This window comes from Coccomyxa subellipsoidea (assembly GCF_000258705.1).
Source record: "Coccomyxa subellipsoidea C-169, whole genome shotgun sequence".
NCBI lineage: Eukaryota > Viridiplantae > Chlorophyta > Trebouxiophyceae > Coccomyxaceae > Coccomyxa > Coccomyxa subellipsoidea.
This window is the reverse complement of record NW_005178041.1, coordinates 1,026,604-1,046,285: the sequence shown is the minus strand read 5'-3', so window position 1 is coordinate 1,046,285 and position 19,682 is coordinate 1,026,604. Positions and strand designations below refer to the sequence as shown.

The 19,682-nt window shown below is 53.3% G+C and overlaps 5 protein-coding genes across 5 annotated transcripts; 3 read left to right on the top strand and 2 right to left on the bottom strand.

Moving 5' to 3' along the window:
* Positions 1 to 277: 277 nt before the first annotated feature.
* On the top strand, positions 278 to 3,632 carry COCSUDRAFT_1880 (AAA-domain-containing protein; the record flags this gene model as incomplete). Its single annotated transcript, XM_005650913.1, has 8 exons — positions 278 to 425; positions 722 to 937; positions 1,300 to 1,466; positions 1,662 to 1,847; positions 2,118 to 2,255; positions 2,529 to 2,656; positions 2,969 to 3,203; positions 3,507 to 3,632. Coding segments are annotated over 8 exons (1,344 nt in total), but the record flags the coding sequence as incomplete, so codon positions are not given.
* Positions 3,633 to 5,282: 1,650 nt separating this feature from the next.
* Positions 5,283 to 7,640, bottom strand: COCSUDRAFT_64485 (Gcd10p-domain-containing protein). Its single transcript, XM_005650912.1, has 6 exons — positions 7,449 to 7,640; positions 7,185 to 7,307; positions 6,872 to 7,079; positions 6,473 to 6,721; positions 5,665 to 6,267; positions 5,283 to 5,548 (listed from the first exon to the last, which is right to left on the bottom strand). The coding sequence occupies exons 1-6, from the start codon at positions 7,535 to 7,537 to the stop codon at positions 5,402 to 5,404; spliced, it is 1,419 nt and encodes a 472-aa protein (XP_005650969.1). The 5' UTR covers positions 7,538 to 7,640; the 3' UTR covers positions 5,283 to 5,401.
* A 1,551-nt stretch (positions 7,641 to 9,191) lies between these two features.
* On the top strand, positions 9,192 to 11,770 carry COCSUDRAFT_58962 (hypothetical protein; the record flags this gene model as incomplete). Its single annotated transcript, XM_005650911.1, has 8 exons — positions 9,192 to 9,332; positions 9,475 to 9,589; positions 9,679 to 9,800; positions 9,913 to 10,032; positions 10,171 to 10,329; positions 10,747 to 10,941; positions 11,062 to 11,256; positions 11,495 to 11,770. The coding sequence occupies 8 exons, from the start codon at positions 9,192 to 9,194 to the stop codon at positions 11,768 to 11,770; spliced, it is 1,323 nt and encodes a 440-aa protein (XP_005650968.1).
* Positions 11,771 to 12,111: 341 nt separating this feature from the next.
* COCSUDRAFT_58961 (hypothetical protein) lies at positions 12,112 to 16,417 on the bottom strand (the record flags this gene model as incomplete). The annotated part of the gene is made up of 14 exons (XM_005650910.1): positions 12,112 to 12,234; positions 12,405 to 12,545; positions 12,698 to 12,796; positions 12,949 to 13,089; positions 13,193 to 13,309; positions 13,462 to 13,687; positions 13,790 to 13,908; positions 14,317 to 14,433; positions 14,519 to 14,637; positions 14,748 to 14,919; positions 15,106 to 15,278; positions 15,416 to 15,671; positions 15,962 to 16,082; positions 16,293 to 16,417. 14 exons carry the CDS (start codon positions 16,415 to 16,417, stop codon positions 12,112 to 12,114), a joined length of 2,049 nt encoding a protein of 682 aa, XP_005650967.1.
* A 383-nt stretch (positions 16,418 to 16,800) lies between these two features.
* Positions 16,801 to 19,580, top strand: COCSUDRAFT_35065 (beta tubulin; the record flags this gene model as incomplete). The annotated part of the gene is made up of 12 exons (XM_005650909.1): positions 16,801 to 16,866; positions 16,947 to 16,991; positions 17,095 to 17,152; positions 17,274 to 17,308; positions 17,456 to 17,533; positions 17,631 to 17,742; positions 17,849 to 17,949; positions 18,082 to 18,108; positions 18,239 to 18,446; positions 18,633 to 18,877; positions 19,072 to 19,294; positions 19,450 to 19,580. The coding sequence occupies 12 exons, from the start codon at positions 16,801 to 16,803 to the stop codon at positions 19,578 to 19,580; spliced, it is 1,329 nt and encodes a 442-aa protein (XP_005650966.1).
* Positions 19,581 to 19,682: the final 102 nt, after the last annotated feature.

Below are 19,682 nucleotides of genomic sequence, written 5' to 3'. Positions count from 1 at the left end.
TCATCTCCCACACATGCAATTGTTACAGGATCACTGTGCATGAAGCATTATATTGCGTGAAATGCAGGCCTTAGAAAATTTAGCTGGTTAGTAAGTGCCACTATCGTGCTCTTGGGCAAATCTGGGTTCATGCTGTCCCTTGCAGAGGGCTTTGGAGGCTCTGTGGCCCCCCATGTTTTTGCCCTGCGCATGTGACAGTGTGTGGTGAGGCTTGAGCTTGGGTGGCGGCAGGATATTTGGGGGCGCCAAGCTGGACCAAATAAACAAGGGGGACAAGCAGCTGACGTTCAAGGACATTGAGGGCATCGACCAGGTCAAGACGGAGATCCGGGAGCTGGTGGAGTTCCTGAAGAACCCCAAGCGCTTCATCGACCTCGGCGCGCGATCGCCAGCCGGCGTCCTCCTGGTCGGCGCCCCAGGCACAGGTATGCCCCTGCATCTCCACTGCATCTGGGTTGCCCCGCTCAACCAGCGTGCGTTTGCTGTTACAGGGTCATGCTACAAGAAGACATCAATTGCTTGTCTGATGACAGTGCATGAACGTAGGGAACTGCACCAGGGAGCAGATGTGTCTATTTTCCTGTGGCAGGGGGTTGCAAATATAGGAATAAAGGGCCAGTAGCCGACGGTGCATCGTACAATTCTAAAGTGCCAAGTCATTCTTCCGTTTTTACTGACAGCTGTGTGGAGTGTGAGGGTACGATGCGATGCATGTGCACAGGCAAGACGCTGCTGGCGAAGGCGATTGCTGGGGAGGCGGGGGTGCCCTTCTTCTCGGCGGCTGGCACGGAGTTCATGGAGGTGTTTGTGGGCGTGGGCGCCAGCCGCGTGCGCGACATGTTCCAGAAGGCGCGCAAGGCCGCCCCCTGCATCCTCTTCATCGACGAATTTGACGGCATCGGCCAGCAGCGCTCCTCCACCTCCATGGGCAGCGACGGTGAGGCCCCCTAAATGTGTATTGGAGAAGATGTATATCTGAAACAACGCATCCACTTAAAAGGTTAATTACCTAAGTGGTAACAAGTCATGCATGCCTCGATACTGCTCATATCCTGCTCAGAAGGATACATGGGATGCTTTTGCTATCTCCATGACTAGTCATCATATTCTGGGGCTGTGATAGAGAAGGGAATCATTGCCATCCACCTGGCGCTGCTTATATAAAAAACAATTGTTGGGAGTGGGTGCTGTGCCTCAGCACATCCAGCATGGCTGCAGTGGAGACGCAGTGGAGACGCAAGACACCATTTGTAGCAATGAGTGGCGTATTGATGTGTACATGGTGTGTGTACTGCGCAGAGAGCGTGCAGACGATCAACCAGCTGCTGACGGAGATGGATGGCTTTGAGGACAACTCGGGTGTCATCGTCATGGCTGCCACAAACAGGCCCGCTGCCCTCGACACCGCCCTCACCCGCCCTGGGCGCTTCGATCGCATCATCCACCTGCCTCTGCCCAATCTGCAGGTGACAACCTACTTTTATGTGCAGACTTTTGGCAGACCATTTGTGGTTCACGCTGATGAATTTGTCCCTGCCCTGCCTAAGAACAGAAAGAGATAATCAACACGCCTGTGGCATTGCTGAGAATGACATCACAGCGCCTGTGACATTACTGACACGATAAGCAGCGCATGTCAAGCTAGTGTGGTCTTTGTGCAGGGCCGCATCGGCATCCTGAAGGTGCACGCGCGCAACAAGAAGATTGAGGAGGGCCTGGATTACCACAAGGTTGCCAGGGCCACTGCGGGCTTCACCGGCGCCGAGCTCATGAACCTGATGAACACATCTGCCGTGGTGGCCGTGCGCCGTGGGGCCAAATTCATCACAGAGGCTGATGTCTTCCAGGTACCCATTCATGTTCTGTGATCCATTGCATTGTTCTGAGCAGAAGTTGCCGGTTCCCGCCACTGCATAGTCAGACTTGCTGCATATTTAGATGCGAACAGGATGACACTGCTATTTCTCTTACTACAGCAGCTGCTGACCCAGGCACCACCTCAGGATGGGAGCTTGCATGCAAAATGCTTAGGCATGTTTATATGTGGGGGGATGTTTGCAATGGAATAAAGAAGGACTTGGTGCGGTGTGCAGGCTCTGGAGAACATCCACAGGGAGAAGATGGGCCGCGGCAGCACGGCGTCCCAGTATGACGAGGACATAGTGCCGCCCGTGCTGCGCAAGACCATCGCCGTGTACGAGGCCGGGCGCGTGCTGCTGGGCTACATTTCCCCTGGCTACGATGAGATCTCACAGGTGCCCTCCACTTCCTTCTTTTAAACTAACCCTGAAGCATGCAGCACAGGGGGTACTGAAGGCTACAGTAGTCTTTAGTACCTCCTGTGCAGCACAACAGAAGTGGACTGTGCTCTGTTGAAGGGGTGCACTTTCCACCCCTTCAACAGAGCACATGCAAGGAAACCTGCCCTCTCCATGATCCCTCCTGGTGTGCAAAGATTTGCCCGCTGCGCCAGAAGGTGGGGTGTGCATTAATGCAGGTCTTACTGAGATGGTTGGGGTTGCGTGCAGGTGTCTGTGTGCCCGGGCGGGGTGCCGACAGGCTACACATACTTCATCCCCCAGGAGGAGCACCTGGAGAGCCGGGTGATCACACGCGGCTACATGGAGGCCAGGATGGTCGTCGGCATCGCCGGCAGGTGAGTGCAGCAACATGCCTTACTGCCATATTCGCCTATATTGGCACCTCCTCTTCCCACCACTCATTGCACTGAGTATATATCAGGTGGGCTGAATGCACCTCCGCATGGGTCTTTCCAGTGAGCTTTGAGGGGATCTTGTTGCAAGAGTGTCTTGCCGTGACAGGGACCCTTCCTACCTGCTCTTCCAGAGCGGCACCAGTTAAAGTTTCTGGAGAGTCTTGCACTCGATAATACCAAGACACCCGCTTGATTAGTGATGCCTCCGTGAGTAGTTTTAAATTACGCATAAAAGTGGGGTGTTTGGTGCAGGTGCGCGGAGCGGCTGGTGCTAGGAGAGGCGAACATAACGACGGCGGGCGGGGGCGACCTGGACAACGTGAATAATATCGCGCGCGAGATGGTGTACCGCTGCGGCTTCAGCAAGCGCCTGGGCCCCGTGGCGCTGATGGACACTGAGGAGGTGTTCATCGGCAAGGGCCGCACGCGCGCTGTCGCCAACATCGGCACCGAGCTCGCCGCCATCGCACTCACTGACATCGAGGAGGTGAGCAGAGATGGGCTTCAGAAGCAGTGGCATGTAAAGTAATGGAGGGCTCAGAAAGATCGGGTGCACAATTTATGACCAGAGGGATGCATGCTGTGCACAAGGTATGCGTGACTGAGCACCAAAGATCTACACTTGGCTCTTGCTGGTTCCGGCTTTCTTGATACTGGCTATTGTGGATCATCAAGTAAGAGGTGTACTTATCATGTATACGAATTTTTTTCTGTGGACCTTCAATGCTTTGTGGACATTTTGTGCTTCTCTTGGGTTAAAGGCTGACATGGGAACTTCCTATGCATGCAGCTGGTGGAGGGGGCGGAGGCCAAGGCATACTACGGCCTGGCGGTCAACTACAAGCCACTGCAGGCATTGGTGGAGCGGCTGCTGGTCAAGGAGACCATGTCAGGGAAAGAGGTTGAGGAGACGCTGGAGGCTGCCGGCGTTGTAAAGTTTCCAGACCCATACGTCGAGGGATTTGCATGGGGCAAGGACGGCGGCCTGGTCTACCCGGGCATGCCCTCCGAGGTCTGTCCTCTACTGTTGCAGAATATGCTGGCTTTTACAACAAATGCTGCTTGATTCTCTGCATCGACTTCAGAGAGCTGTCAACTCTTCGAAGGCTTTGAGAGGTTGCAGCCAAAAGTCATATTGGGCTAAGAGCATATCACAGATGTGTCATATGTTTCAGCAGTTCACTAGGTTGTAACATAACATAAGTGGTAGCAGTCTGATGAATGAATGGCAGATCACAGACGCGTAAGATGCAATGATTGCACATTGCGCAGGATGAGGTGGCGGCTGGTGCTGGAGAGAGGCGGCAATGGCCAGCGTCCAGCAACGGGACTGGCAATGGCGCATCAAAAAGCTCTGTGCCGGACTACATGCGCAACCCCCTGAACCCCTACCGCGTGCGCATGGACCTGCCGGACCTGCTGTGTGAGGAGCTGCGCAAGCTCTGACAGCGCTGCACGCACATTTGACAGTAAGTTTGAGATTTTGAGAGCTTGGCTGATCAGAACACTCTGCTCAGTGCCTGTATGAGTTCTTTTTGCATCCAAGTGCATCTGATGCGTTTCAGACTCCTGCACAGAGCATATCGCTCCTGGGCGGACTGAGAAAGCTCCGCCCCATGAAGGTCGGGTGGAGATGCAAACATATAAAAATCGGACCTGGAACAAAGCATTATAATGAAGGTGTATCTGTAAGTAGCCTACAGCATGCTCTGCCATGGTCCGTCAGTCGCTCTCTCACTGATCTGGCTGATCTATCATTCACTTGTAAGGTTTGTGACAGTGTATGCGTGTGTGGCTAACTTTAGGCTAGCCATTAGCCACTGAATGGCTGGTCTGCTGATCAGCATGCATGCACATGGAATTTCAAGGTTGTCCACATCATGCTGTTGTACCGAGCAAAATCATGCATTGCATGCAGTGCTTAGCATCAGCAGAATGAAAGGGTGAAAGGGTACTGCTGACCCAGCATTCCCCATCTTCGCTTCTCGATATCGCTGGACCCTTTGGGAAGCTTCCGAGGGTGTACTGTACCGAGGACCGTCGCCCGTCGCTCGTGTTTTGACTGTTGGGTATTTGTCTCTCCCATCCCAATTCCACAGTGTGTGGATGATCAAACAGTGCGTGCCATTGTTTGGCTGCTTTGGCGTGCATTGGCAGGTTTGATGATGCTGTCTCGTGGTCTGCACAATCCACCTGCCCCAACCTTGTACAGCCGCACTTCTCAGAAACAATGCCGGCATGCACGGCACCGTCCGCTTTAAAAGTCCCTTCGCGTTGCTATCTTCCGATCGGGACGTGTGCACCGGGACGAATACACCGGTCCGCAAATAGCCGGACAGAAGGCAAAAGAGCTGGTGGGTTTCCAAGGCAGTCATCATTCCTACAGTGGTTGCAATCGCTTCATGAAATTTGCACTGCTTACTGATAATGTCAGCAATGTCAGCGCCCTCGTGCTCATTAGCTATGGAAAGATGTAACCAAGTGACCGGATATGACCATGGGCCAGTCTGTGAGTTCAAGCAGCTGCCCTGTCCATGCAGTATTTCAGGGCTAGTACTTCATGTCGGCCTGTAAATATGCCTTACAGCTGCATTTCACTTCATCAATTGTTGGGCCCAAGGGTCGCTAAATGTCTCAGCAGTCGGCAAACCTTCATAAAAATACTTGCTGCCACGGTTCATCGCATCATGCTGGTGTCACTACTTTGTAGCCTGTCAGAATGTAGCCTCCCGTCGCTGAAACCATCATCTCCGGATGTGTCCTCCCTGGCAACACCTGGTGCTCCCGCCACCACGACTCTTGCAACTGTAGCGCCACTGCTTCCTTTGAGACCTGCAAAGGATGCGCAAACTCCTCACGTTACCATAAAGGCCCCGTAATGCGCACTCACTCGGACTTCACATGTGTGCAATACGACAGAGACTGCCCATTAGGACCAAGGGATTCACCTGCAGGGCCAGCATGCAGTCCGCGAGCGGCTGCAAGCAGTTTGCAAAGACTGCAAACGCAGCAGACGGCGCCAGCAGCGGAAGCACTTTGCGCAGCAGCGCCAGGGGCTGAACCTGGGGAGCCGCCAGAATACAGCAGCTGAAGCCTTGGCGGCAGGTCTGCTGGACAATGTCTGGCAAGTCCCGCGTGGAGCTGCTGGTGGCGTCATGCCCTGATCTGCTCTCTGCAACTGTTTGCGCTACCCCTCCTTCTGCTGCCCCAGTTGTTCCATTACTGACCGGCTCAGCTTTAGCTGTAGTGGTGCCTGCCACAGGCACTGCTGCATCCCCCTCCTGTGCCGGTGTCAGCGCCTCTGCTGCCTGCTCGGCGCCTGCATCCGCCATGGGCGTGTCCTGCTTCGTATCTTCTGCTCCGGCCTCTGCTGCTGCTGCGTTGCTCTCTGGAGGAGCGCTCACTGGGATTTCTGCAGGGGCTGGCTGTCCGCACTGCAGGAGAGCATTGATGGGCGCTGTCACCATGCTGGCCTTGCTGCTGGCTGGGAAGTTGAACTGGCGCACAATGTCCAGCGAAGGAGCCCTCAGTCCGGTGTACCCTGACACCACCTGCGCACACACACAGCTGCATTCAGACAAATTTCTGTTTAGATCACGATCGCGCATGTCTTCTACACACCAGAGAGCAGACGGCAGCATCACTGCACATATGCCCCTTGAGGAAGCTTCCAATGCGTCCCCTGTTGCAGTGCTGCCATACTCGGAAAGCACATGCAGCTTTTGAACAATGTTAACACAATGAGGGCCAGCGCACCAGGCCAGAGCCTCCCAGGCGTTCTGCCACAGCGCCAGTGACTAAGCCGCCGCAGGTCTCAATCACAAGCACCCTGGCATGCGAGCCAATGTTGGCGAGGGAGAGTAGCAAGGCCAGGCTGTCGGCGCGCAGGCCCTGGATTTTCTGGGGGGACTTGGCAAAATATGCCTCGGCCACTGATCGTGCTGTGGGCCTGACCAGCGTCGCCTGTGCCATGTATTTGTCCGCCTTGCGCTTGCGATATTTTGCCTGCAAACAGAATGTGGCACTGGCCCGTTAGCACGCGCTGACTCTGCACGGCAAAGGCACGCTCATCAAATATGACAGCTGCACAGTGAGTGGGTTGTCCTGCTCTGTCTATAGTGGGCCATTTTGGGTGATTCTGATGCATGGCAGCACCTGTGCAAACTGCGTTTTGCTTTCGTAGGTCTCGCTGTTTGCCAGCAAGGCTTCGACGATGGCTTCGCCTCCCATCCCAGCTTCGCGCATGGCCTCGATGTCCGCGGGCTTCAGGTTCTGATGGGCATCCCCTCTGTCCAGCAGCTCGCTATTGTTCTTGTCCATGGTCCCATTGGCATGCCACTCATCCTTTTGGGTCCCGTCATCCCTGCTCAGGCCATGACAGGGTGATGATATGGACTTTGCACAGAGGACAAAGAGCCATGCAACATGCGAAGGATCTGCACAGCTACAGGAGGCATGAGTGGCCCACCTTTCCATCTTTGGTCGCTTAAATTCGAGGGTCTGTCCATCAGCCGCCAGCGCAAACTGTATGCCATAGTACTGGCCAATGAGGGGCTCCAGAGAGCACATAGCCTTGCCAATCTTCACCTTGCTGCACAGTTGGCATTGAAATAATTTCAGAAAGGCACTGATGAGGGAGAGATCAATTCCAGAACGCCCAAGCTTATAGATAGTACAGGAGCACTATTCCTCAAGATTCTGAGGGAATTTAAAGCGATCAAAGGTGCCTGACCTGCCCGGTTTGACGGTGACAAACATCTTATGAGAATTGTTGATATCGAGTACGGCATTGTCGCCCTCCCGAATGATGCACGACAACATCTGTGACAATTTTGCAAATGCGCAGGCAGTCTGGTAGACCGATCCACATGCAGTAACGTACAAAAATTTAAAGTAATGTTTGGAAAGTTTGCCATTGGGAGATCTTGGACAATCTTGGTGGCATCTACAAAATCGAGTTGGGCATTGCATGGCCAGGACCCCCCGTTTCCGCAGAAACGACCGGGAGGACCGTGCTGGAGGAACTTGAAGCGAGACACTTGCAAGCTTGCATTAGAGGATAAATAGTCAGAATAAATCGGCAGAAATGAGATTGATGCTTCGTGCACGATACTGATCGAAAAGGGGACAGTGCAACAAGGAGCAGTGGTGAAGAGATCCAAGGAATTTTACTTGCGACAGATTTTCGAAAAAAAGCAGATCGTTCACTGCACACTCTCAAGGATATGTTGTTAACAAGGACACTCGTGATGCAGCTTTCCGATGTTGCCAAGATTACGTTTAGGGCCTGAACAATCGCAAGCGGCAACAGCAGAATAGAAGAAGATGTGGCGTTGAACACCTTTCATTCCAAGCCAAAACACCTCTGATCATGGTCCAGCAGTCAGTAACAACAGTAGATTCGCTCACCAGCGTCTTGCAGGAGCTGCTTCTTGCTCTACTTGGTTGTCCTGGTGACATCTTCGTTCAGCAGCCCAGAACCCAGGACTCTGAATTCTCCCATGTGGCAGAGCCCAAGAATGGTGATCTGCGTTTAGCAGAAGACCTGGACTGGATTGCTCCTGCAGACAGGTGTGGCAGCTCATCAGGGCTCTGCAATTTGACAAAGCTCGACCCAGTCGAGTCTTGTCCGAACCACCAGGAGAAGTCTGCATGCAGCCTTGGTGAACTGATTCATGAGTTTGTCATGACAGGCAAAACTTAAATTCCCTTGTTGCTTTGGGATTCCATTTTCGGGAACTGGATTCCTTTGTGGGCATCAGCCGATCACACGACCTGCTGCAAAGGAGAAGTCTGATGTGGCGGGGATTGGCAACGGGCTTGGAAGGTGCGATGAGTATGCATGATCCCTGCCCATGCCTGTCCTTCGGAAGCTGGGAACTTGACAATACCAATCAGTACTGTTTGGCAATATCAGAAGGCGTGGTGTGACTGCATGCAGAGCTCTTGGAAGTGTATCGCGCCGCAGTGCTGCAGACTCAACAGCAGCTGCGCCGCATGCCAGCCATCTCTTTGGCAAGCCTGCATTTTGCTCTGCAGGATTTCAAGGTACAGCCATATCACAAATTGTTATGCCCTTGTTCTGTCTATCTGCAAGCAAGCTGGAGACCATTTGTACTGAGTGATTCTGACATGGCAGGTTCTACTGCCCGCACTGCAACGATTGATCTACAAGATTCAAAAGGAGAACATAAAAGGAAGCCAGCTGTTGCACTTGTTGCATGTGAAGGCCAGCTGTGGCATCCCTGAGATACAGTCATGTTTTGGGAGGCTTTTGTGGCACTGCAACCAGATCCTGCTTGACCAGGTCTCAGCATGGTGGGTTCAGCAGTCTTCCAATCGCCCGAAAATCCCATTGCATACTCAAGTTCTGAAGAAATATCGGGGAATGATAAGAAAAGCAAACACATTCTGATACTTTTTTGGTTTGTTGAATCTGTTGGTAGCCCACCATGGATTTCTGCTGAGCAGGACAATGCATGGGATCCTTCGAGATGAGGGCAAGGAGTTTTACATCCAAGAAGTGCCACATGCAAAGGACGAAGCAGTGCTGGCTGCCCACAGTTTGCACCAGACTGACGAGCAGCATGCACGGGAATGGCACAGCGGGTTTGAGGTGCGCTTGCCCATCAATTCTGAATCTGCACCGCTCCCTTTACAGAAGTCATGCTAGGACCTGAAGTAGCATGCCCAACCTGGCTGTCATCATGTGGAACCTGACAGTTCATGACCCACGCGGCTGGATTTCGACACTGCAGATTGTGGAGCAAGCACTGCCTCCTGGGTTGACCAAAGTGGTGGCGCGGCGAGTGTTGTTCATCGGCAAGGCTGTGCGCGTGCTCAAGCACACCACTACCAGCAGTGAACGAGCTGGTGCGCCCACATCTAAGACCCTTGTACTTTATCCTGGGCATGTAGCATGTAAAGCCAGGCATGGACTTCAAGGTGTCTGATGGGTGCAGGGGAGAACAACCTCCCAAAGCTGGACACTCGGCAGTGGGCGGCTGCTCTGCGCGGCCTGAAGGCGAAAGCTTCCCTCGAGAGACTGGACTTTGAGCGTGTTGTCGAGAGGATGCATGCCCAGGTGCAGAACAGACCTTCCCTTAAATGCCTCCAAACCATTGCTCAAATCGCTCAAATTTTCTCTCCTTAAAGGAAAAAGCCAGTGAGGCTCATATTGGGGCTCCCTGTAACAGGCAGCGGAACAGCTGTGGCAGCTGGTGACGGTGCGCGCAGAGCTGCCCCAACACCTGGCAGCCCTGAAGCAGTACTCCCTGCTCTCGCGTGGCGACTTCTACCAGTGCTTCCTGCTCGAGGTTGGCATCCCTGCCCACATCCCCTGCCTCCTCATACTTACACACTGCCTCCTTCTCGCACATGCAAACACGTCTTGCTTGTGCCTTGAGTCTTGCACAGAAAGGGTGCTGATTCCAATGGAGTGAATGGGGGCCCAGAGCCGGCGCATGCTGCAACTTCCACCACGGATGACGACGGTGAACACCGAGCTTGGGAGGCTCTTTCAGCATGCCGCACAGAACAGCAGCGCTGACAGTGATTGCTTCTTCTCCAACGTCTGCATTCGCTTTGCTGCGCCTGTACATGGCTCAGACCAGGTGATGGCAGTGAAGGTTGCCTTTCTCTCATTGACACTTTTGGTTTCCGTTTTGCTTCTCGAAAAGGAACCCAATTACATGCTGGCTTGAACATGCCCTAAATAAGAGAGTGAGATGCGCAGGATGGCTCTTCACCTGTGGAAAGGGCTCTGCATGTGCCAAGCTTGGACCAGTGGGATGCTCTCTGCCTTGAGTACAAGCTTAGATGGCCGCTGCACATCCTCCTCACTCCCGAGGTGATGCATGCTGATTCTTTAAAGACCCGCAGTGTGCAAGTCCTGCTCATAGACGACAAGTTGCATGCTGATTAACAGCGCTTGCAAGGGAGACATTGCAAAGAATTTCAATTCTTCTGTCCGGCAGATGCAGCTTGCAGCGGGCAGAAATCTAGAGACCACAATGCTTGCACCTCTGCAGGTGATGCACAAGTACAACGCCCTGTTCAGACACCTGCTTCGCCTAAAGCGGGTCAGCATGGAGCTCGAGACAGCGTGGGCTGCTCTGGGGCGCCAGCTGGCACGCCACGCTGGCGCCCAGCATGCGCAGCAGCTGCTGTGCCAAGCGCGGCACAACATGACCCACTTCATCTCCAACCTGCAGATCTACATGCAGGTACACATACCTTGGTTGTCTTTTTCCTCAAGATGCTTAGGACCTGGACGGTTCCCTCTGCCTGCATGATATGTAGATCATAGAGAAATTGCTTTTCTGATCCTGATGTTGGGGGTGCAGGTGGACGTGATAGAGGCGCAAAGCTGTGAGCTGTCGAAGCAGATAGCGTACGCGCGCGACTTCAAGGATGCGGAGACGGCGCATGAGGCGTTCCTGACCTCCCTCGTGGAGCAGTCCTTCCTGGACATGCGGCCCCTCACCGACAACCTGGAAGCCATCTACGTCCTCTGCCTGCGCCTCTGCTCCACCGTCCAGGTACACTGGCCTTCTACCTTTGGATGTCCCTGACTAGTGTTTTTTGAATCAGTGATTATAGCACCACTGTCTAGATCTGTCACTGGCTGGCATATGCGACCCGCTGGGCTCTAAGGCACCAGCTTGCCCTGCGAAAAATAAGGCACCTGGCATGGAAAGGCAGGGAAGCACTACGGTATATTCACATGATCTTCACTGCCACGGCATAATGTGCTGATGGGGTGTGGGGTGTTTGCAGCACAATGCAGAGGCGGTGCAGGCGAGGGAGAGCACGGGAGCGCTTGATGGCAGGGCCGCAGAGATCTGCAGTGACTTTAGAAGGCGCACAGCGCAGCTGTATGTGCTGCTGCAGAGCAACACGCTGCAGGCCCCACAGAGAGTCCCCCACCTGCGTCAGCTGCTGCTGCGCCTCAATTTCAACCAGTTCATGGAGCGGGAGGCCGCGGAGTTTGCGCGCATTGCAGAGAAAGGCCAAAATGAGGAGAAGCCTGATATCCTTGTGATTGCTGAATGATAGCGTCAGCCATTCAGGTCATTGATGGCGGTGATGGTGGACTGTATTCCTTTCTTTGCTGACAGATTTCCCGGTGCATTTGCTTTCTCGACCTATGCAGCTTGAATTTTTTAATGACCTAAAGCATGAATGTGTTGAGTGTGACGCATAACACAACAGTGGATCAATGAGAATTTGCAATTTCTTATTGATGTAAGAAGCTGACAGATTCCAATGTTGCAAATCTCAGGAGGTCTTCAAATATCAGTACAGTGTTATTCAACATATATTATGCAACAGCCCTGCATTTTATCAGGGTGATCACAAGGCCACCACAGAACTGCACACCCCATGTGTGTATGCTACAAGATGCCAGAGCGAGCGGACAACCGCCGCATCAGTGATTCTAACTCGCCAAATCGCTTGTCGGCATCTTCCAGCGCCTTGACACGCTTCTCCAATTGCGCTCTCAGCCCAGTCTCAATCTGCGCATCAAGCAAAGACTCCACTATGTTAATCCCTTTCACAAAAATATGATTACGCCCCAGCAGCGTTGGACGAGGAGATCCAAAACATTTTGATATCTTGCATGTGTGATCCTGATGATCCAACAGAGTTCTGCGTTAAAAACATGCTATCTCAAGGAGGCAAGCACCTGTGCATGGTGAGCCTGCTGATGCCGGAGCTTGTCCTGCAGGTGTGCTATGCAGCGCTCCCGCATGTCCAGCACCTCTTTCAGCTTCTGCATGCGGCACGCAGCTGCTGGGGCTGAATGCGCCTCACTCCCAGCCGCACTCTGAGCCAAACCGTAATCAACACAGACATTCTGAGAATCACTGTTGTTGCAATCAGATCATTCGCTACATCGTTCCAATGGAAGTCTTTGACTGAGTTGAGATGGCAAGAATGCCACCCACCCATTGCACGAAGCAGAAAATATGAGCTCACCTGGGACGTGCGGCTGGCTTCGCACTTCTCCAGCTCTGCAAGCCTGGCCTCTGCAGCCTCCTGTGCGCGCAGCGTCCTATCAACCTGTACCTGCAGATCCTGCACATCAACCTCTTCTTCGCAAAACGCTATCTGTAATTCCTGGACCATGAGGCCAGTCTGACCTCTCTTTGGGGCACACCAGAACATGCGCAGACAGGCCTGGCTCAGTTTGAGGCTATGAGATGTGGGCGCAGGCACAGAACGCACACCTGCAGCTCATCTCGGCGCCTGAGCTCCCAGGCAATTTTTGCAGCCGCCAACTCTTTCCCCGCCTCCTCACGGGCTCTTCCCTGTACAGCCACAGCTTCTGCCAGCTTGCTCTTCAGTGTGCCTGCCTCCTCCCACAGTCCCTGCACGCCACTTTTGCCTCTCAATTCACCAGCCACAAATGACCAGTATCAGAATGGAAAAAGCAAAATGGAAAACAGCACAATGGCAGGAAAGATCAACCACCTTCAAGTTGGCTTCAAGCTCAGAAGCCTGCTGCCTGGCCTGGCTGCACTGCCGCCGCTCCTCAGACAGCGCAGCTTGCAGCTGCTCACACTGCCCCTCTTTGATGGCCAGTCTCTCCTGCACACATCTTTAAATTTCACGCCGGACGCATGCGCGACATTTGGTTTCCACGTTGGACAGATTCTTTGATACTTTGTGCATCTTGAAATTGGCAGATGAAGCCATGGCATCACATCAGCATGCATGGGCTGTATAAGATGCTATGGCACCTGAATGCTGTGGGCGTGAGTGGATGCAGCAGCTGCCGCTTGCGCTGCCTCTGAGAGCTGAGCCTTCAAGCTGGTAATGCTCTGCTCATGGGGCGATGCCTGCTGCTGAGCAGCTGCTTCCTGCTTCTGGGCGGCCTCCATGTGGGACCTCAGAGCTTCTAAGAGCCTGTGAACTTTCAGTGCATACTTCTCTGCCTTCTCAGCGCGCAGCTGCAGCGCCTGTGCCCTGCAGCCAGACTGCAACTTTGAGATATTTCATCCTCTTCACCCACTATAACTAATAGGTAAACAAAAGAGGATGTGGGTAATCATGTTGATGGAAACAGACCTGCGTTGAGCCTCATCGCGCTCTTGGAGGCCGATGGCCCGACTTTGCTCAGCATCTGCTGCTTGCCTCTGAGCTGTCGCCAGTTGGCTTCTCGTGCTGCCAAGGCTCTCCTGGATGGCCTATTGCATAGCCACACCACCGTCATGCTCATGCTCATGCGCATATACGCATTTAGAGAGCTTAAGCAGAGGGCTTGCGATACAATTGAGCTAGGGCCCTGCAAGCCATGTACACTACAGCATGCATGCATGCATGCATGTGCCAACACAGGGTGTTGGACTACCTTGTTTGCCTTGGACTGCTCTGAGAGTTGCTGTTCCAGCGCTTGCAACCTCATCTGCAATTCATTCCTCAATAATGCGTCGTTGTGAGCTGCATGGGTCTCAGCTTGTCTCATATGTGCTTGATGCTCTCTTTGCAGATTCTGCAACATTGCACAGTATCCTTCAGCATGAAGGGATTGGTAAAATCATTGAATTGACGCAGAAAGTGCACAACCTGACACGCACTTGAGGCGAGACAAGCACCTGCTGGGCTTGCTCTGATTCAGCAAGCTGCCCACGCAGCCGTTCACAATCCTCCTGGTTGATTTTCGCCACTTTGATGGCTTCGAGGACTCTACTCTTGAGTACCTTCACAGCCTCCTGCCACACACAGAATAAGATCAGCAACAAGAACCTCACTGAGGACCGTAAGGACCTCGAAAGCAAAGGTTGCCATCTTGAGTACCTTGTACTTGCGCGCTGATGCATCTCTGGACACAAGCCTCTCCTGCAGGCGCGTGAATTGCCTCTCAAGCCCCTTGTCCCCTTCTACAGCAGCTAAGGTCTTGGCAGAGGGCATCACACCTGCACAACACCCACACCTTTGCTTGGGTCTTCACAAGATGTGGAGGACTGTTAAATAAACAACCTGTCTACAACAATGCAGTCAAAGTACACATAAGCGCATGGCTCACCGGTGACATGATTTTCTGCTGGAGTGTCACGGCGCTGCGTCCAGTCAGCAGGCCCTGGTGCTGACATGTTCTCCTGGTGGCGAGTTCTCTGCAGCGCCTCATTCTGCTCGCTCAGGCGTGCTTGCAGCAGCATTATCTCGTTCTGCAAAGCTGAGTTGGCTGCCTGTGCTGCCTGCACATGACATCATATCTGCATTTAGGCGATGCAGCCTCAACTCTGCTCGCTCATCCAAAGCATGCAATGAATATCACCCATCTACAGCATGACACCGCCCTCCTGCTAATGTCTAATGTGACTATTGTCTTGCTGGTATCACCATAATCAGATGTACGCAGGGGCATAGGGCGTAAGGCTGACCTCAGCACGACCCAAGTGCTGCTGCGCAGAGGCCGTCTGCTGCGCAAGGGACGCCTGCAGGTCCCTCACCTGAGCCTGCATCATCGCCATGTGGTGCTCTGTGCGCGCAGCCTGGTCGGCCGAGCCAGACGCTGCAGCTGCAGCGGCCTGTCGCGCCTCTGCTATGCGCGCATCTTGCGCGGCAACCTGCAGCAAGCTGACGACTCACTCATGCGACTGTATACAGATGGGTTTCACAGTGCATGCACCCTTCCCAGTGCATGAAGAAAAGGTTCTTTTTGACGCCAGTGAACACTCTATTCTGTGAAACTTCTCCATGCCAAGTGTGAAATGCATGCCTGCCGTCGCAGCTGGTCCGCCTCCCTTCTGGCCTCGGCCAGGGCCGCGTCCGTGGCAGATGCGCTGCTGCGCTTGGCATCTGCCTGGGACAGCGCTGCCGCCGCTGTTATGCGCGTTTGCTCGGCTGCCTTCCTCTCTGCCGCCAGTGCCTCCTCCAGCTGAGCTAGCGCCTTATCTTTGGACGCCAGCGCTGCCTCCCAGTTCACCCGAGCGTCCTGAGACCGAGCCTGTGCCACGGAGAGCAACACAACTGTGTGGCATACTTCTCTCTGTCATGAGGTTGAGGTGGTCATTTCTCTATGCGAGGACAAAGCTGGACACTGGCAGCAATGACACTCACCAAGAGGAGATTGTGCTGCTCACGGAGCTCTAGCAGCTCCATGTTCTTCTCATTCAGAGCTGTCCGGTTGGAAATGCCCTGCAAGGTGAGGGTAGATTTGCATTAGCACATGACAGTCTCTGCATGGGAAGGTCAACGCATGCTGACCTTCAAGATGCAATTCAAACTTGTTCATACCTCCGATTCAGCCTCGCTGTCAGAGGAGGAGGTGGGGGAAGCTGCAAAAGATCGTCTGAAGTTGGCGGGTGGCGCTGTTGCGTAAGGCTGCATTCCCTGCTGCGCGCTTTCTCTGAGTTTCCTGCATTCCCATGAGCACCAATAACGATGTAGAGTCGGTGTTATCAAAACTGTGCAGCTTGTGAGAACTTCGTACTATCTTGAAGTACTGAAGGGACATGTAGTCCCAGTCCTGAGAAGGACTGCAACCAAACCTTGGACACCATGATTCTCGGGTCTTTGCCGAATGGCCGCCCAAAAAGACCTTTTTTCAGGTTTCCCAGGAGATTACCTGCCGAAGTACGTCTTTGGATCTGTATGGAGTTTTGCTGGGGATGGAGTGATGCCCAAGGACTCCTCTGCTCTCTGCAGAACATCATCGAGGCTCTGCAGCAGCATGTTCTCTTTGCCACTCATTGATTCCCGCTCAAAAGTTCCTGTCAACCCGCGTCAGCAATGCATGACTGCAACTTGCAACTTGCGGATGTTGACTGACCATACAGCAAGTCTACAAGCTTAGCGCGTCAGCCCTGCGTGAAAGTTCAAATGCAACTCTCCCATTTCAGGTGCAAAGGAAGTCAACTATTATGCTTTCAGAACTTGCAACTGCTTTTGGTGTCTTGACAAATAAACAAATCATTTACATCGAATTTTGAGAAATTGCGCAGGCACGCCCTTTCACCGATGCCATCTGCCTCCTATGGGCTGCAGAAAAAGCGGGAGCCTCACTTTGCTGCGCTTGCTCGTTATCTCGTCGACGCACGCTCGGCTCGGCTGTTGAGAAAAAAAAACGAGTCAAGATGCGTGAAATTGTACACATCCAGGGCGGTCAGTGTGGCAACCAGATTGGAGCGAAGTTCTGGGAGGTGAGGCATGATTGGGCATACTGCAGCTTTCAGGCTTTGCCGCGCTCAAGAACTCACCCTTTCCCAATATCTGAACGCAGGTGACCTGCGACGAGCATGGCGTCGACATGGCTGGATCCTACCAGGTGCAACCCTGACAAAACGATATTCCTAGATGGGCCACGTTGTCTTCTCGCTTTCTCCGCTGCACCACCCGGACTGTTCTGAACATGTGATTTCTAATCTCAGGGACAAAGTGATCTGCAATTGGAGAGGATAAACGTCTACTTCAATGAAGCCAGCGGTGGTAGGCTGCTGCTTTCAAAAGCAACGATGACTTTGTCCTAAAAGCTCTGTCATGCATGCGGCGCTTCATGCTTGTATTATGGTTAGCACCGTCGTTTCCTGACAAATTGAAAATGCTTCAGGACGTTATGTTCCGCGGGCTGTCCTCATGGACCTGGTGATCTCCCTTCCTTCCTCCCTCCTCTTCTTCAAAGCTTGAGGGCCTGCATTTAGATTTGTAAATTCCAGTGTACTTTTCTTCAATGCTGCAACGAAGCATCGACCAAATTCGTGCTCATAAATACATTCGCCTTTTGGTCCACAGGAGCCAGGCACCATGGACAGTGTCCGGTCCGGGCCGTATGGGCAGATCTTCCGCCCTGACAACTTCATATTTGGACAGGTGACTCATCCATCTACTTCACATTGCACACATGACAGGTTATGCAGAGCATTCATGATGACCTGTATCCTTGCTGATAAAACTGCTTGAACTGCAGACTGGTGCTGGCAACAACTGGGCCAAGGGACATTACACAGAGGGAGCAGAGCTCATTGACTCTGTCCTTGACGTTGTCAGAAAGGAGGCAGAGTCCTGCGACTGCCTTCAAGGTGAGCTTCTTTCCCAAAGACCTGCAGTTGCGCTGATGTCCACGTGCATGCATTCATAGAAGGCTTCTGCCCAAAGAACTGACAACAAATGTGTTGTCCAATGTAGGCTTCCAGGTGTGCCATTCCCTGGGAGGTGGCACAGGCAGTGGGATGGGTACTCTCTTAATCAGCAAGATCCGCGAGGAATACCCCGACCGCATGATGCTGGTAAGCCATGCCAAATCTACCGGCACATCTTTTGCATGTCCTCATGTATTCCCCATGCTTGCATGTCACAGTACTCAAATGAATGTAGAGCTGAATTGTAAGACTAACGATGTTGTGCCTTGCGCCATGCAGACCTTCTCCGTGGTGCCTTCACCCAAGGTCAGTAACATCCCTCTTTCACTCCCAAATTCTCACCAATCCTCTGTTGCCAATTTCAGCACATAACACTAAAAATGCAGACCTGCAGCTGGGTGATTAAAAGCTGACACATGCTCCACTGCGTTGCCAGGTGTCAGACACAGTGGTGGAGCCCTACAATGCCACGCTGTCAGTGCACCAGCTGGTGGAGAACGCCGACGAGTGCATGGTGCTGGACAATGAGGCACTGTACGACATCTGCTTCCGCACCCTCAAGCTGACCACCCCAACCTTCGGGGACCTCAACCACCTCATCTCTGCTGTCATGTCTGGCATCACCTGCTGCCTGCGCTTCCCAGGTACATCCTGCCTCCAGACTGTGCTCCTTCCTCATGTTCTGCTGTTGCTCGTCCATCACTTGTGAGACGGCATGCTGCTCATTGCGAGTCATCTGAGCTGTTCCTGCATGCATGCATGCAGTGTCACAAGTGGGTCACAAAGACAGCAGGCCCAAAAGGGTGAGGCCGGTTGATGCTGCCACGCAGGTCAGCTGAACTCCGACCTGCGCAAGCTGGCGGTGAACCTGATCCCCTTCCCCCGCCTGCACTTCTTCATGGTGGGCTTCTGCCCTCTGACCTCACGCGGCAGCCAGCAGTACCGCTCCCTGTCAGTGCCGGAGCTGACGCAGCAGATGTGGGACTCCAAGAACATGATGTGCGCCGCCGACCCCCGTCACGGCCGCTACCTCACCGCCTCCGCAGTCTTCCGCGGCAAGATGTCCACCAAGGAGGTGCGCAGCAATACTTCCTCATTTGCGTATTTTAGAGTCGTTGAGTTGCATGCATGCAATGTGTCATGCATAAGTGTCTGCGCACATCTGTATGATGGAAGACAGAGAGCTTGAGTCAGGAATTCAGCTGCAATCCATTACCTGCGGCAGAGAGGTGTCAGGCAAGGTTTGAAACTGGTGGTTTTACTGTGCAGGTCGACGAGCAGCTGCTGCAAGTGCAGAACAAGAACTCCTCGTACTTTGTTGAGTGGATCCCCAACAACGTCAAGTCCTCCGTCTGTGACATTCCCCCTAAGGGCCTCAAGATGGCGGCCACCTTCATCGGCAACACCACCGCCATCCAGGAGATGTTCAAGCGCGTCAGCGAGCAGTTCACAGCCATGTTCAGGAGGAAGGCCTTCCTTCATTGGTACACTGGTGCGTCCTGGCCCTTCATTCATGAGCTGAGTCTGATGTTTGCACAAGTGCCAGCATGTCCTGAAGAAAGAAAGTATGGCATGCATGACTTACAAAAAAATAACTTCCTGGGTCAGAGGCTGGAGAAGGATGAGCATATAGTACTGATTGTGCAGGTGAGGGCATGGATGAGATGGAGTTCACAGAGGCAGAGTCCAACATGAACGACCTGGTGAGCGAGTACCAGCAGTACCAGGATGCCTCAGCTGAGGAGGAGGGTGAGTACGACGAGGATGAGGAGCTCTGAAAGTCACGAGCAGAGCTGCTGTGACATCTGCATGCAATGGATTGGGTCGCTGCCAAAGGGTGTCTTCTGACTGCTTTTCTGATATCTTACTAGGTGATAGCA